The 17,105-nt window shown below is 64.0% G+C and overlaps 1 protein-coding gene across 13 annotated transcripts in view; it reads right to left on the reverse strand.

Annotated features, from left to right (window-relative positions):
• HDAC4 (histone deacetylase 4) overlaps positions 1 to 17,105 on the reverse strand; it is a 182,107-nt gene that overhangs the window by 35,169 nt on the left and 129,833 nt on the right. For 10 of the 13 annotated variants that reach the window (XM_053919305.2, XM_045198012.3, XM_071220757.1 and 7 more), the window contains 6 exons: positions 14,610 to 14,848; positions 9,379 to 9,435; positions 9,002 to 9,259; positions 6,389 to 6,575; positions 4,623 to 4,756; positions 1,244 to 1,364 (listed from right to left, as the gene is read on the reverse strand). In XM_053919305.2, the coding sequence (XP_053775280.1) occupies positions 1,244 to 1,364; positions 4,623 to 4,756; positions 6,389 to 6,575; positions 9,002 to 9,259; positions 9,379 to 9,435; positions 14,610 to 14,848 (996 nt within the window). The remainder of the gene's footprint in view (positions 1 to 1,243; positions 1,365 to 4,622; positions 4,757 to 6,388; positions 6,576 to 9,001; positions 9,260 to 9,378; positions 9,436 to 14,609; positions 14,849 to 17,105) is intronic. The other 3 variants (XM_071220754.1, XM_071220753.1, XM_071220752.1) reach the window with 3 other exon arrangements.

The raw sequence follows: 17,105 nt of genomic DNA on the forward strand, positions 1-17,105 counted from the left end.
AGGTCCAGGGTCTCTGCAGCTGCCATCCTTGGCTGGGCGAGTTGGTGGTCTCCGTCCCCAGAGCTGGCTCAGAAGTCGACTTCCTGACATCTGCTGCCCGGCACGCTGTCCACTTGCTCTCCAGCCTCGATGCCGTCCGGCTGCTGGCTCCTCTGTTGTCTCCCCAAGAGTGAGGACTTGGAAGTCTTTTGAAAGCCCTGCTACTGCAGGGCCACGGGGGACGGCAGCATGTGTTCCCTCACCGCCCCGCCTGCTCAACCTTCTCTGAGGGTACGGCCACCTCACCCCGACTGGAGGCTGAGACGGGCTCCCTCGGCCGGGGAGTGAGTGCACGGGTGAGTGAGGAAGGGGCTCAGGCCAGCTGTAGTGGATCCCCACTCGGCACACAGCACACCTGGCACAGGGAGTAGCCCACTGCCCCCACATCTACCATGGAAACACATGGAAACGGTGCCCAGCCACCCACCTCCCTCCCTTCCGGTGCCCCAGTGTCTGGAACTCCCAGGCCCTCCAGGTCAGGAATGAGCCCATGGGCGCCTCTCTCTGGGAGAAGGGAACCTACAGTTGGCGACTGTCCCAGTTCAAGGTGGATGGGAGGCCAGGGTGTAACTTCCACAAGGGTCCTGATGGGGTGGGGTCTGCACCCAGGACCCCCTGTTGAAATCCCGAGGGGACCCTCACCACCTCCCAGGCAGGGAATGCCCGTCAGAAAGTGCCTTCCTTCAGTCCAGGTTTCTTGACCCCTGACACACGAGGCTGCCAGCCAGAGCCCAACTCCTGGGGGAGGCTCGGGATGCCCGGCCCGCAGCGACCACACTCCAGGCCGCCCCTTGCCTTCCCACCCCTCCGAGCCCTAAGGGGCAGCTCACACTGCAGGCAGGGTGGGCGGTGGGTGGGGAGCTGGAGTATTTACCCTCTGCTGTGTCCAGTTCTCTGAGACCAGGGGTTCCCAGACCATCTCCTGTCCCACACACGGACCCGAGCAGGGCACCAGCGCCCCCAGATGCCGGGGACAAGGACGGCTGCCCCACTGCCTCCTGAAAACCTGTGCGGCCCGCAGAGAGGGGCCCCCTCCTGGCCGCCCAGGCAGAGCCTGGTGGGCGACACTCACAGTTGTGACCACAGCCTCGGGGGGCCGTGCGTGGGCAGAGGGGCTGCCCTGGGACCCCAGACGGGGCTGCCTTGAGGGAGCACGTGGCTGGAGACCGCCCCAGGCGGGAAAGGTCGGAAGGCCTCCGAGTACCTAGACGCTTCTTACTGTCCAGTTTCTGCCTGTTGAGGGGGTTGGTGCCGTAAAGCAGGGTGTGCGCCTCTGAATGCACGGTCTGCAGCTCCTCCAGGGTGGCCTTCCGTCCGCGGATGCTCTGTGGAGACACAACGTGAGAGGTCGCTCGCGTCTCCCTCCCCGGGGCACAGGCTCGTGTTCGCGGGACCCCCCTCCCCAGAGGGAAGTGAACTGCACACACGTGTGAGCAGAGCATCACGTGGTGACTGCAAACCAGGAAGCCCCCACCACCCAGCGCCCCGTTTTAACAGTGTTTTAACACACGCAGGGGTGTCCGATCTGCAGCCCCACACAGCACCATAAATTTACTCGAAACACCGAGTTTTCTGTGAGGGTGTGTCACAGCGCGTTTGACGTGCAGCCCAAGACAACTCTTCTTCCCATGTGGAGCAGAGATGCCGAGAGGCTGGACGCCCACTTTAGAGTTCACACTTCGATGGTGACTTAGAAAGACGTCTGAGCAGGTACTCCGGCCTTCAGTGCTACCACCTTCGCCGTCACACGACGACCTGGCACTGGTCACCGCCCTGTGGCCTGCTGCCTCTCGCGTCCACCGAGGGGAGCTGGGACCACGGCTCTGAACGCTGCTGTTGGGAAGCAGCAACCTTCCCATGAGACCAGAGAAGCCCGAAGGGAGCCTCAGAGCTCCGTCTGCCTGGGTCTGTCTTTGGTTTAAACATTTCTCCAGTCAAGATTCCTGGGCGTTTCCTGATTTTCCCCAGAAATTAGCATGAAAATCACTGTTCTTCAGTTGAGTCCACCCCCCACAGCCCCCAGCGGGAGGGGCTGTAGGAGGTGAGCTGAGGCAACAATTCACACCAAGGCAGCCCTGGGGGGTGGGGAGCAGCACGGCCCCGGGGGCTGGGTGCCCAGGGGGAACTGCTGTGTCCAGCCCCCGGGGGCTGCTCCCTCAGAGACCCTGGTGCAGCAGGGGTGAGAGCGGACCAGCACTGCAAGCTGCCAGTGGCCGCGGGTCTGCTGTTCCACCTCCACGTTGGTGGGGAACTGTTTGACATGCGCAAGACAGAGATGGGAGGAGCCGGATGATCTGATCCAAGTGCCTTTATTTGATGCTGCGCTTACAGGCGGGCTGAGTCTGGGCCAACTGCAGCCCTGGGGGGGGGGGAGAGGAGTGGGAGAGCTTCTTTTTTCTTTTAAAAGAAAAAGCTCGTGGACTTGGGGGGACAGGGGAGGAGTTAGTCTCTTGTTCTTCTGGGCAGGTGCCTCGGGGATCCAGGATGTGAGCCGGGACAGTGGGTCAGGTAAAGTGCGGGCTGTTCCCAGGACAGGAAGGTCAGTCTGACTGCCGCCATCGTGGCTGGCGCCCGATGTCTACCGTGCGCGGTGGGGGAGTTTCGAAGGAGCCGCAGGCTACTGAGCGAGTCGGGACAACTGAGTCATGGGCAGTCCAGCGGGCTGGAAGCGGGCCTGACCCTTCCGGGAACAAGCTCCCAGGACAGGCGCCCACTCCGTGCGGCATTGTTCTGTGCCGAGCCTGATGTGGCAGTGCCAGGACGGCAGCCCACCCCATGGACGCCCCCACGGCCATCCGCCTGCAGTGAGGGGCGCCTGGGAGCCAGGGCAGCCCCTCTCACACCTGGCTGGAGCCCCACGCTCTGCCGTCCGGGAGAGCACACTGGGAGCCAGGGCGAGAGGTGGGGACGAGGTCACTGTGTTCCATTCAGAGTATGCCCACCCTGGTCCCTGACTGAGTGCTGCGTGGGGGCCACACGTTCCACCCCAGCCTCCTCTCAAACACCCTGCTGACTTGGCTCTGACCCCAGGCCCACAGGACCCTCTCTTCTTTAGCACCCAAGTCCCACAGGTCTGGGAACCCCCTGCAACTGTCAGCTGGGACAGGTTGGTGCTCCCCCAGTGCCAAAGAAGGTGGAGGAGGACAGGGAGCCTTACTCTCCCATGTTTTCGTGTCTCATCCCACTTTGCTAGGTTGATTTTCTGGCTGAGAAACTACCTCGGAGGCCTCTGGCCTCAATGAGTCTTCTGGGGGGCAAGGGGGCGGGACAGGAAGCTGGTCATGGAACTTCAGATGCCCCACTGGCCCTGTGGGGCTGCAGGGCCAGGGCGGTGGCAAGAGGAAGAACAGAGTGTCACAGCTGCGTCCACCAGGGCGATGCTGCCCTCCGGTGGTGAGCTCTGGTGGACGGGGAGCAGGGCCCAGGCTCCCCTCCAAACCAGCCAAGGGGTCATCGTCCCCCAGGGGCACTCCAGGACAGGGTTCTCTGCTCCCCTTTCTCCTCTAAAACCCACGTGTCATCAAAAAGCTGGTGAAGATGGGGGACTGAGGTTCCTAGTTATTCAGCTTCTGGAGGGGGAGGGGACTCAAGAGGGCCTCGGGCTGGGACGCAGGGACGTGGCGTCAGTCACCGTCTGTAGGTCTCTGGCTTCCCGGGGCCACTCTGCAGAGCGCCCGGGTGCCGTGGGTTTTCCCAGCACATGTGGGGACACAGCAGGTCCCACTGAGTGGGTGCCTGGGGGCTGGGAGCCATCGTTCTAGAATGCCCTGGGAGGCAGGTGCAGCCAGCCCCACCCCACACATGAGGACCCTGAGGAAACCCCGAACACGGGCCGCCTCCTGCACTCACATTCACCCCCTTCCCACGGGCCACACCCAGGGCCCAGAGCGTGAGGCTAGGCACTGTGCAGAAACACTGTTCCCCCACCAGGAGGGCGAAAGGAGGACCTCCCTGTCCTCACAGCCTGGGGGCCACGGCCGCCCGCCGACCCTCTCGCTGCACTCAGCAGGGGCACTGTGCTCATGAACCGGGTCCTGACCAGGCGGACCGTGACTCCGCTCTCCACACTCGCCGCTGCCCTGTGAGGGCTTGACTTCTGAGGGGTGTCTCAAACCTGACCCTCTCCGCACCCAGTGGGGGGACTTTGGGGGATGAAATGAGGGAAGACAGAGGGAGGAGCAGCAGGGCTCCTTTCCCCGGGGGCCTGAACTCCCACCCCGATGTGGGGGCCAGAGAGCGGCCCAGTGTGTCCTGGCCCCCATGGGAGCACAGCCTCAGAACGGCGCCTCCTGGGGAGTGGCCAGGAGGGGAGGGGCAGCCAGGGGTTCAGCAAGCATGTGCTGGGTAAGAGCCGAACAGCGTGTGAGCTAGGGTGCGGGGGCACCAGCAAGTGCAGGACAGAGGTGGGCTGTGCCACCGGGAGGCCTTGGGCTTCAAGGAAGGGGCCCCGGGCATCTCCCTGAAGGCAGGCCTGCACATCCTCACCATGGACCTGCTCACGGGCCCCTCCCCACGTGGGCTCAATGCCAAATGCCCGCAGGCCCCATGGGCCCCCCTCCCTGCTGCCCTGGGCCCAGCCCTACCTCGCATTTGCCCCGGAGGCCCGTCTCCTGCAGCCGGGACCAGATACTCTGGATCCTACCGGCGTGCTCGGGGTGGCTGTTGCTGTTCCCGCAGATGCACTGGTGCTTCAGCATCAGTGTGTCATATACCAGGCCTGCAGCGGGGTAGAGGACATCTATCAGAGCCAGGGGTCTGCCGCCGCAGGCTGCACAGCACCGCCAGCCCAGAAAGCTGCTGTCACAGAGCAAAACCTCCGTCTCCTGCGGAGGCTCCCGTCACATCCCACACTGCAGGGACGGTTCCTTAGAAAGCCGGAGTTCACCAGAATCCTTCCACTGCAGCTCCAGAAAACGAGAGCCGAGGTGAGGCTGAGCGGGTGAAGCGGCCCATGGCTGCAGCACTCACCTGGCCAGTGGTCAAGCCAATCCCGTCCCGGGAGGGGCCCCCAGTGGCCTGTGTGGCAGGAGCAGGCGAAGGAGGAAGACTCAAGAGGGAGGTCCACTGCTAGTGCACGACCAAGGGCCTGGAAGCTGTGTGGCAGGGGACCACAGCGATCCCCGGAAACAAGACTGTGGTCCAACGTCCCCATCCACCTGCCAGGGCCCACCCCTCCGTGCAGTGTGCTGGGGACCGCGGGCTGTGTGGGCTGCTAGGGCCGAGCAGAGGCCGGGGTCCAGGGCCTCTGCACTGCCCGCTGGGGAAGGCCAGGAGGGCTCTGCTTGTCTTTCTGAGAAGCAGCTGTTCAGTTACTTCTGGATAATTACTGAAGTTTTTTCCCCGAATGTGAACACTATCCTCCCAAGCTCCGGTAAAGAGAACTCAGCCACGTTTAGACACAACCATGAAAAAACGAGGTGTTTCACGTGGACTGTTTGAAGAAGAGTGAAACCATCCTGCCTCTAGATGATTTCTTCCTCACACATCACTGAAGAGGAACACCACACGGGGGTGACGCTGACAACCTTCCCAGCTGCCCCCCACCCCAGGCCTGGCGTGGCTGGGCACAGGGACCAGGTCAGAGCAGCCGTGCACTCCCACGCCCAGCGCCTCAGACCCTGGCAGGTGCTGGGCCCAGCTACCCAGGCCTGGTTCCCGACTCGGGGTGGGCAGCCTTCTGGCCAGAAACCAAGACACCTGCCGCAGACATGCCCCGGTGGCGGGGAGTGCGGGGGGGCCGCACGGACAGTGGGCGGCAACGTGGCCCTGGGCACAAGCAGGACAGCCAGCCAGGAGAGTGCGCACACGCACGGGGCTGGCCTAGGTGGCCGTCATGCTGCATGTGACTGCGGAGCATGGATCGTGCCCATGAGTTAGCTGGGCCTCACGGTCAAGGCCCCGGGTGTGGGTTCAGTCCAAGGAGGGGCCAGGGGGGAAACGGCACGTTCCGCAGCCCCGCTGACCAGGATGGCGCAGCCGCCAGCCCGCACGCTCACACTGGCCTAGCGATGGGCTGTTCTTGAAAGACAGGTGCCTGGGAAGGGCAGGTGGGCCTCTGCACTCAGGAGACCCCCCAAGATCATGGGAGGGGGAAGGGGTGGGAGCTTCAGTGATCTGTCCATCTCTTTCCCTCCCGGCCCCTACCCCGTCCACCCAGTGCAGGAGGCTGGGCCACGTGGGAGTCTGGCCAGCCCTGGAAGCAGCCTGTCTTGGAAACCGCATCTGGCCTGACACCTGCCCTCTGGACAGTGCAGGCCCCTAAGTGCACACCCCGGGTCTCTGCCACACCAGGCTGCCCTGCCAGGCAGTGCACGCTCATACCCACGCCCCTGGCCCCCACTCATGCTACCTGTGGTGAACCTCGGTTTGCTGGGGGGCTCCTGCACAGACATGGGGAACGTGGCGGACGCTGGGGAGGACTGCGCCCGGGACAGAGGCCGATGGCCGCCGAAGGACACGGGGATGCCAGCGGCCTCCATGGAGGCCTGGTAGTTCCTCAGCTGGTGGATCCGCTGCTGCTCCAGCAGGAGGGCTTGCTGGGGGGAAAACGTTTTGTTGCATCAGAGAAACCTCACTTCCTTGAAAGGTTGCGCGTGTCCTTTACATCACTCACCCCTCGGCTCACCCTCCACCCCACGCCACGCATGGTGGCAGCCAGGGAGGACTGGGGACAGCTGCCTGATGCCCCAGCAGCCCTCAGCCTGCAGGGAGCCTTCCTAGTCCTTCGCTGTTGTCTTGGTGTTGAGCTGAGTGGAAACACCCACCACAGAGAAAAACATGAACACCCCTTTGTTTGCCACCGTTTCCCTGGCCTGGTCCCCTGCTGTCCCATGTCCTCCTCCTAGGACAGAGGGACCGCTGATGCACAGATGGGCTGTCAGGTTTCCGATGCCCAGGGCCCGGCCAGCCAGGGAAGGGGGCCGGGAGGGTGTGGATGCACCTGAGCACGTGGGGACCCACACAGGCGATCCCAGGACCCCTGTGAGGCGTCTTTCACAGAAATCACCAGCGCAGAAAGGGCCGACTCAAACAGGCTTCCACGAAATGCTCTTTGCAAGTCAGGTTTCTACCTGAAGAGCTGGCACCCATAAGACCACAAATACTACAAGGACCTGAAACCTACAGGACAGCAAGTCTTGGCCCTCCTGGAAGACTGCAGGGCCAGTGTGTCACCACCGCCCCCACCCCCACCCCGGCCTGACAGCGGGGAATGGTGAGGAGGACGACTCAGCAGGGGCTGTGGAGGCCCACGGGACAGAGGCACTCGGACCAAGGGCTACAGTGGGTTCAAGTGCTGGGTCTGTGGGGCATGGGGCCACTTGGCCAGGGCCCTGCGGAAGACGGACCCTGGTGGGGACTGTGGACGGGCCTAGGTGCACGTCCTATGGGGGTGCAGCAGAGCCAGAGGGAGGAGGGGCAGGTATGAGCCTGGGGCCAGGCCAGTCCCACTGGGGATGGCAAGGGGCTGGGGAAAGCAGAGCTCCTCGCCCCTGCCACACCTACTGCTAGCTGTGCCAGAGCACTGACGAACACATCTTCATTCTGGAAGGTCTGCCGGCCCCGGGGGATCAGGTGCACGGCAGGCTGAGGGGCAGAGAGGAAGAGCTCGTGCCTCTGGGAGGTCGGGGGCAGGAGGCTCCCCTGACCCCGGGGGACTCACCCCCGGCTCCACAGCCCCTACCTGCCACCAACCACCTCTCTTCCCAATACGCTGCCTCAGGTTTCCATCTGCAAGCTGCTCTTCGAACCCCCGAGTTCCCCTGACAAAGACTTCTGCTCATTGTTCTCCCAGGAATATAGAAAAGTGTTTCTAACAATCGTCCAGAGCTTGGAGTACAAGGCTGCTTTTCTCAGATAAACGCTGACGGGTTTAGCACCTACGAGACACTTGCCCCCGTGACTCGGACGGACACGCCTCTGTCTCACACCCAAGTGCAAACACCACGCTGGACCCCAGTCACAGTGAGAGGCCAGCTTCCTGCCCGAGCTCCCCGCCTGCACACCGAGGAGGGCACAGGCCCCCCGGGCTGCCCGGCAGCGCGTGAAGTGCAGAAGGCTGGGGGCGGGGTGGCCTGCTGCCCACCCGGAGGCCGCTGGAGGGGCCCAGGGGCTGACCTGTGTTACAGGGGACATCTCTCGGTGCACCAGCAGAGGCGGGGCAGCGGCCGCACGCCTGGGCTGTCCAGAGCTGCATGCGTGGCACGTGGCCAGGCAGCCAGCACGATGCCCAGTGAGGAGGGAGGGCCCCGCAGGGCCCCGCAGGCAGGCAGAGTGCCACTGCTGCAGGACACCATCAGGCCCTACTCGGGGTGCCCTCAGCTCCCGGGTGGTCCTGCTTGTCAGGGCTCAGCAAACTCTGTGGCGGCACCTGGGCCTCGGACACCAGGTTTCCGACTTGCCGGCCAGCTGACCGGACGGTGTGTGGATCTGGCAGTTCTGTTTCTCAGTGCAAGTTACCACACTGCTCGTGAGATGTGCCGCCAGCCCCTCGGCAGTCTGGGTAGAGTGTCAGTGCCCAGAGCCCGCCCCACTCTGGTGTCCGGGCGGCACCCTTCTCAGGAGGGTCGCTGCTGTGGCCTGGCCCCCGAGGCCCTGCCTGCCTTTCTGATCAACTAAGCAGTTAATCTTCCAGCCCCACCTTTAGTGATCATGCTGAACCCCACACATGCGTGGGGTTCCGTCACCAGCCCCCCGCAGACCTGAGAGAAAGGCAGCCCGGGGGATCTGGGCGGCGACGGCTGGAAAGCAGGTGTGTACATGCCTGCAGGGGACGAATGGCCGGTCCATGTATAGGCGACAGAGGTGAGATGGACATGGAGCTGAAGCCACCCCAATAGCACCCAGGGAAGATGGGAGTGGAAGAGGCCTTCAGGCCCCACTCACCACCGGCCACAGAGCACTGCCCACTGGGCACGAGGGTCACCCCGAGGCCAGGCCTGCCCATCTTCCCCCTCCCACTGACCTGTCTGAAGAGCAGCTCCTGCTCCGTCGGCTGGTGCTGGCCCGACTCCACTTCCCGAGGAGGCTCCGTCTCCTCGTCGTCACTCTCCACAGGCTCCTGTTTCACCTGCACCCTGGCCAGCTCGTGCGCCTCCCTCTGCCCGGAGAGCCGGTCTGGGCAAGACTCCTCCAGGAGGGCTTGGTGCTCCCGAAGCTCCTCCTCCGTCTCCTCGGGGTGGCTCTCGGGCTGCCGGGCTGGCTCGCTGGGTTTGGGGATTATCTGCAAGGGGGAGGGAGGATGTCGGCATGCCCTAGGGCGACTGAGGTCACCAGACGGGCATGTCACTAAGTCTGCATCCCAGAAACAAAGGGGTGGACGACTCTGGGGTGCGGCCTCACCCTGAAAGCAGGCCAGCAGGTGCCAGGCGCTGTCCACGGTGCTGAGCAGGAGCTCTCCTGCAGGAGACATGCCTGCGTTAGGTCGAACTTGCGACACAGTCTGTGTCCTGGCCAAAGGACAGCGGGGATGGTCACAGGTGTCAGCGCAGCTCTGTGCCTGGGTGCCAAGGTGAGAGGCCAACGCTCCGCCCTCCCCCCCCAATCACTCATCCTCCAGGATGGCCCTCTCTTAAGGCCTTCCTAATGTGGCCGAGGACCTGACCTGAATGGGGCCGGGGCTGCACACCAGCACCTGCTCCCCTACTCCCAGCTTCCTCGCCAGCGGATGAGGCCCAGGCCCCCGCCACCCAGGAGAAAGAGTCTGAGTGCTCGGCACTGACACGGGTGGGGGTACAAAAGGCTCCCACGCCAGAAACTTCGCCCTTCACACCACAGGCACGAGAGGCTGTTTTCTCAAAGTGGGTGTCCCGCCCCCCGCCTGTGCCTCGGATACGTCCTAATGGTCAGACTAAAGATGGAGACAGCGGGAAGTGACTTTGGGGTTCAGCAGGCTGCAGCAGGACAGCAGTGGGATCGGTTCCAGGAGCAGGGAGCGGTAGCCACAGCAGGGCTGGCTCCTGGTGCGCACAGGGACAGAAGGCAGCTGCTGCCCAGAAGGGTGCAGCTGGCCAGACGGAAAGGGCAGGAAGTAGTACCCCAGCTCAGAGGCTGAACGCTGAGTGCCTGGCGGGCCTTGGGAGGCTGGCCGTGGGAGGAGGGAGGCAGGCCAGGGCTGCAGGTGGCCGCCGGGAAGCTGGAGCCCCAGGTACAGCAGCAGTGCGAGGCACGTGGAGCCTGACCGCAGGGCAGAGAGGCCCCAAGGACCAAGGGAACCGCAGAGAACAGGCTGGAGAACAGCCAGAGTCCTGGGGGCTGGGGGACGCTGCCCGGGGCAGGCCTGGGGGGCAGCAGGCACCTGCAGGCTCAGTCAGCTGCTCACGAGGAGGCAGGCAGGCCCAAAGCCTGCTCAGAGATGCCCTCCCCCGTACCTGGGAGACGGCTGTGGGAAGCGCCCACCAGGTGGGAGCAGGTGTGGGGCAAGCGGGTGGCAGCAGCCACTTGAAGGTGGTGACGTGAAAGTGACCGTGCACGGGGTAACTGGGCCTCCGCCTGAGGAACCCAGGGCCCGTTCTGAGGCCGCTTGGGAGGCCCAGCTCTGAAGCGGGCAGTGTGTCTGCAGACAGAGCCCTGGCCCCTGCCCAGAGGGAAAGGGGGAGAAGTGCCTGAGGAGTGGAGGGCTCAGCCAGGGCCCCCGGGGCTTCCTGAGGACAGCAGGCAGTGAGAACACGGAGCGCATGGTCACCGAGGAGCTGGGAAAGCGGCCACGGGCCACATGCTCAGTGGACAGGCCGCTCCGGTCACTGCTTTCTTCCAGCGTTGTCTTCTGAGTCTCACAGCTACAGGGGAGTCTCAGGAACCGTTCAGAAACCCCATGTGCCCTTCACCTCCGCACACCTCAGCCGGAAGGACACAGGGACAGAGGCAGAGGTCGTCCGCTCCTTCTGCTCGCCTCCTGCAAGGCGACTTGTGGCGGCGAGACCCGACCGAGCGAACGTGCAGCTGGCGCCAACCCTCCTCCCACGGAACTCAGGACCGGCCACGTGGGAACCTCACCGACGCCCGTGCTGCCTGCCTACCAGGCCACACGCACTCAGTGTCCTCGGCCGTGCAGCAGCACCTGTCACGGCCTCCCTTGGTTCACACACAGTGTTCAGGTGACCTGTCCAAGGTGTCCAACCAGTTCCTCTTTTCAAGGCCCCTGGACGTCACGAGGGGGCATCCTCTCCAGTGCCTGGCATGGTGCTGCCGTGGCTGGGGGTGCGGGCTCCCCCCCACTGCCAGCGCGCCCCCCCGTGGGCTGCGCTCCATCTCTCCTGTCGTGTGCCGGGTCTTCGGGCTGAATGTGCACATGTGGTGCCAGGCAGCCTCCTCAGCGCGGCCCATGAGGGACACCCCCAGCACTCTCATCCAGGTCGGCGGGGCGAGCACTGGGGCGTCCCCTCCTTCCTCCTTCAGCTCCCCTCTTGGGAAGGCCCGATGTCACGCCCCTCCCTTTGTCCTGGCAGGCCTGGACGGAGTCGGGGGCTGTGGCTCTTGCAGGTGTGTGGCTGGTACAGTGGTGGGCCGAGGGAGGGGAGGAGAGAGGAAGTGGGCGACGGGCCCAGTGGCAGCTCTGCCGGAGGAGTGGGGCAGAGGCGCACGGCCAGGGCTTCCTGAGCTGCCCTCTCAGCTTCCTCGGTAAATGGGGCGTCCAAGTAGGCCTGGTGCCAGCGCAGCCTGGCTCCTCGTCGTCTTCCACCACCCCCACCCATCACCGGTGGGCGAACACGCTGGCAGGTGCACCGACCAGCACAGAATCAGCAGTGAACGGGACACACAAGTCAGCTTTCTGTCTCCTCGTGGCCTCTGCACCTCGGGGGTCCTTGCTCATCAGCCCGTGAGGACAGATGCAACACTGTGTTGGAACCGCGTGTTTTCTCAAAGCCCACCTGGAGTTCAGGGCCTCGGCCCCTGCTTAAAGACTGCTGGCCACGCTCGTACCTAGGCTGCCCAATCGCTGTGTCCCTGTCTCCACATGCAAGACTGGGAAGGTCGGGTCAGAGAGACGAACCTGGCCCCAGCACCACAGGCCTCGGGCTCTGTGTGGAGCTCAGTGACCACAGATGGAGCCGCCCCCTTGAAGTTTCCAAGGGGGCATTCAAGTGTTCTAAGCAGTGAAAATGCCTGTGTGCCTCGGCGCACACTGCCTACCTCACAGACCACTGCAGAGTCCGGGCCCAGGCACCTCCAGCCACACAGCACCGAGGCACGTGGCAGCTTCGAGCCCGCTGCCCTAGCGTGCAGCCATTCCCTCGAGGCAGACACCGCGGGAGGGCAGGTAAGTGCACCGAGAACAGAACCTGCTCCTGGGTCCGCCCTTCCTTGACTCGCAGGCTTTCTCAGCCAGTGGGCCTCCCTCCTGCGTGGACCTCGGGGAAACTCCAGCGGCAGCAACTGGGGAAGGCTGACCTCTCTTGGAGAGGGACATCAGTGAGGGAGCCGCCCTCTGACCACGCGAGGAAGGCCACCGTCGCAGGCCCAGGGCTGCAGTGCTGTCCAGGGACAAGCTGGGGCAGAGATGTCGGCACCAGACGGCTGGGTACAAGCTCGCTCCCCGAGCACCCAGGAGGACTGTGTGTAAACACGTCAGTCGGTCACGTGACAGATCCGGGAGACCTCCCAGCTTCCCCCGTTCTGTTCCGGATACACCACCCCTGCACAGGTGCTTCCTGTCTTCCAAGTCTCCCACCCCCAACTCAGGTAACAACCTAACTAAATGCAGAGCCAAGCTGACACAAGGAGAGGGAAGTCAAGTACCAGTGACACTGGGGAGGAGGCAGGCGTGGCGCACCCCCCTTGGTGAGCAAGTCCCTTCCTTGTCTCATCGGGCTGTGTTCAGGGCTGCCCACGCTCAACGCTCCATGCAGCGCTGGGACTCTGCCTGGGAGAGCCTGGGAGTGGGAGCCCATCCCCCAGTGCTGGGTGGGCAGAGGGGCCTGAGCGTGGCTGCCCCAGGCAGCTACCCCTCAGGAGCGAACACCCATGACCATCACACGGGACACAGCGTGTACGGGTTGGCACAGCCACCGTGCCCAAGAGAAGCTGCTCACGGCAGCCTGCTGCCTGGGTGTCTGTGAAACCCAAGCCTGCAGACACCCGGGGGGCTGAGCTGGGCTCAGGGGCGGAGCAGTCCCAGGAAGACATGCTGTCTCTTCGACACGTGACACTCCGACGAAACCGCATCGGCCCCACTGGGAACGGCGGACCCTGTCCTCGTGGGCGGGCATACCCCCAGGGACATCGACGTCAACACAAGACGAGGGGTGGGCGCAGTCGCTGCAGACGGCAGGGTGGCCAAGGTGACAGGACAGCATGGGGGCCGTCCCCAGTGACCCCCAGGCCAAGACTCTAAGGAGCTGAGCGCAGAAGTGTGGGGTGCAGGGCTGACTCAGCCCTGGGGGGGCGGGGCCTCCCCCTCCTGTCCCACCTCTACATGTGGGTGGAACCGAGGTCTGGTCCCTAACCCTGGCCTGCTTCATCGCTCAGGCAGGCAGACAGGACAGCCTCACTGTGTGACAGGCAGAGGGCCATGGCGTCCCCTGAAAAAGGAGATACCACGGGCGAGCCTGCCCAGGAAAGAGACATAGGGAGGGTCAAGCGTGCCCATCCCCATTCTGCCTGAGTTCCCGGCAAGTCACCAAGGCTGCCTCCACTCTCCTCGTCCTCTTCTTCCCGAGCAGCTCTCCCGGGAAACATGAAATCCACGGGCCACAGAAGCCAAGCTTCCCAGCTGTGTGACTCATGAGCAGCCGCCGTGGCCTCCCTTTCGGCACATTTTCCTAGTCTCAGGAAGAAGCACCGAGTACGCTGGCCGTCACTCTCACCCCCATGGCCCCGGCAACCACCCACCTCCTCGGCTGTGCTGGGTACCCCACACTCGTGCCTGTGGCCGTCTTGCCTGGCTCCTTCCACTCAGCGCTGTGTTTCCGAAGCCTGTCCACAGCCCACAAGTGTCGGTGCTTCAGGCATGGCACTCCCGGGCCTGGCAGGGCCTGTTCCGGCTGACCATCACCTGGGCTGTCCCCGCTACCGGCCAGTGAGTCCCCATGTGCTGTGTGCTGCCAACACTCTTGCGTGCAGGTAGGGCCAGAGGGGCCTGCTGGGCCACGCGGCCGCTGTTTCTTCACCTTTTGAGGAGATGCTGGACTATCTCCCCCAGACTCACCTCACTCTCTGATGTTACAGACACTTGTTCCAGAGGCCAGCCTTTGAGGAAAGACACCTGGAACTGCTGACGTCGACTTACGCCCCTTGTCCCTACCACTTCCTGCTGATAGTGGCCCCGCCGTGCCTTTGGGACTTTGCCGAAGGGCTGGCCTGGGTGTAACCCTCAGAGGACGTCATTCCAACACGCAGGTGCGCTGCAAGTGCCCAGGGACTCGGAATGTGGTTTTTGGGACCCCAGGGCACTGTGAAGTTGGGGACTTCCTGTTGCGAGTTTGCTTAGAGAAGAGAAGGTGCGTAAGGAGCTCAAGAAAGTGGTGCTGACCAAGCGGAGCCCAGCCCAGAGCAGACGGCCGCTCCACGCGCACAGTGCTGCCAGGGGCGACCAGACGCGCACGCGCCCCTGCCCGCGGAGCCCAGGGACCCACCTTGCTCACGTGCAGCTGCTGCTGCTGGAACTGCTGCTTGTGCTTCTCCAGGAACTGCTGGTGCTGCTGCTGGATGACCAGGTGCTGCAGGGCCTGCGCGCTCTGGGGCAGCGGGGCCGACTGGGTGCGCCCCAGCGGGCGGTGCTGCCGCAGCTTGTGGACGGAGGGGGCCACCCGGTCCGCACTGACCAGAGGCTGTGCGTGCAGGGGCAGTGCGCCCAGGCCTGAAAGATACCAGTCTGAAGATAACATGGAGGGAACAGCAGGAGGGAAGAGGGGAAGAGGGGAAGAGAGGAGGGAGAAAGGCTGTTGAGTGATGGACGGAGGCACCGTGAGCTGCAGCGCCAGCCCGGCCGCCTCCTCCCCGAGCCCACACCAGCACCCCGAGCTGTCCCTCGGAGGCCACCGTCTCTGACACCAGGGTCACTGCCGCCGACAGGCGTTAGGGGTGACAGGCCCCAGTGCAGCTCGCCCAGCCTGATGCACAGCGGCCTCGGCCCCTCAGAGGCCCGGAGCTGAACGGCACGGTGGCTGAGCAGAGCAGCAGCGCGAGCAGGCCCCTCCCTGTCGCGGAAACTGAGTGCGAGGGCGTCAGACTCTTCCCAGGGTCTCTTAAAGCACCGACTTCACACACGCAGGGAGCGTAACACTTTTAAAAATCCGGACAGACATTGCCAAAATCTCTTCCCACAAATGTCTAAAGGTCGTGCCCACTTACAAGCCCGCTGCCCACCAGGAGGGCGGCTGCCCCACACCGGCACCAGGGCCGAGTGCTCCACGCCAGGGTCTGCACCCACAGGAGACTGTCCAGCTTCCCGTAACCTCTCCCTACGGACCCAGGGAGTTGAACGTTTCTCCTTCTGTAGGCGTTTAACCCACCCGGTTTTTCTCTTCAGGTCATTTACCACTTTCCCAAGGTTCTGCAAGCAAAGGAACTAGCAAACCCCTTCCCTGCTACCTGGACACTTGCCCCCAGCAACCTGAGGTAAATAAACACCAAACACCTATCTGGCTAAAGTGATGCTGGGTCGCAGGTGTGCGACCAGGAGGAGAGACAAATGAACTGAGCTCACCAGCTCTCAGCGGGCTTGTGAGTGACCGGAAGGCTAGCACAACCCACCAGTACCCACCTGTGCCTGCCCCTCTACTTGGCCTTCCTGCCACCTATTCGCCGGCTGTGCCCCACCTCGGGTCTCAGCAGCGATGCTACGCCCACAGGTGGCCTTCCCTGAGGCTCACCTGCCCAGGCACCCGGCCTCCTGCCCAGGCCCGACCACCAAGCTCCGGGGTCCGCCTCTGGGTCTGAAAGTGCTGCTCACCGGCCACATGCCCGGCGGTACGGCTGGGCCAGGCAGCACCCACGGTTCCGTGTGGAGAACAATGCAGGGCTCTGCCAGCAGCTGACTGCCACACGGTGCTCCGGCTGCCTGCTCAGACTCAGCCTCCGGGAGTGCCGGCGCCCTGCTCTCAGGAACAACGGCCCACGTGCAGAGCACTGCACCCGGCAGCCAAGAATTGAACACGTGGAGCCGCACAGAGGACGGGCACCACGGGGCCTGCAGGAAAGGGACGGGGACACGGCACCCGAGACCCTGCGCCTCACTCGCCCTCCGACCCGGCCAGCTGCTCTTCCCACAGGGGCCTGTCTCCAGAGCACGTGAGTGGCGCTGGTCGAGCTCGGTCAGTCTGCCTCCTGCCCACTGAGAGCCCGCAGGGAGGTAGTCTAAGGGCCACCCACTGGGGGAAGCACCGCTGAGCTGACAAAGGAGCCACAGTGAGTCCTGCTGGTGACGCTCAGAGGTGGCTGGACTGCGACGCCGCCCGCCCGCATCTGTCAGGCACACCCACCGTGCCCCTGGTTGCTGCGCAGTGTGGACGGGACACTGGGGTTGCTGGGGAGGAGGGACGTGGAGCTGTAGGGAATCACAGGACCTGGGTTCCGGGAGGGGAGTCAGGCAGGACAGACAGAGCGTCCATGGAAGCTGACGCAGAGTGAGCAGCAGCAGGTGCGGGCAGAGCCCATGCGAGCAGGGGACAGGGATGTGGGAACACAGGAACAGGGCGCAGGGCCTGCCCTGATGGAAGGAAGTGTTTTGGGAAAGGGGAAGTGGCTTCCAGAGTCACCCTCAGGGGCCAGGTGGTGCGGAGGGAAGGAGACACCTGGCGGACACCTGGTGGGCTGTGCGGGAGGAGGCCCAGGAGGCCCGTGTCCGCACTGAGAGCCATGGCCCCTCGGGCCAGCTGCCCAGCTCACACCAGCAGCCGCACAAACACTCTCTGTGCCTCATGTGTTACCGAGAAACTGGAGCCTGTCCTTCACTTTCCACTTCAACATTAACTGCCACACATGTCTGGTGCTCCCATACTGGAGGGCACTAGCTAGGCAACGTGGGGACTTTCCAGGCCTTGAGAGGACCCTGGTGGCAGCCCGAGGACAGGATGGAGAGGAGGAAAAGCTGTCAGGAGGTGTCTTCCCACAGGGCCCTGGGGTACTGG

The sequence above is a fragment of the Desmodus rotundus genome, chromosome 2 (genome assembly GCF_022682495.2).
Source record: "Desmodus rotundus isolate HL8 chromosome 2, HLdesRot8A.1, whole genome shotgun sequence".
Taxonomy (NCBI): Eukaryota; Metazoa; Chordata; class Mammalia; order Chiroptera; family Phyllostomidae; genus Desmodus; species Desmodus rotundus.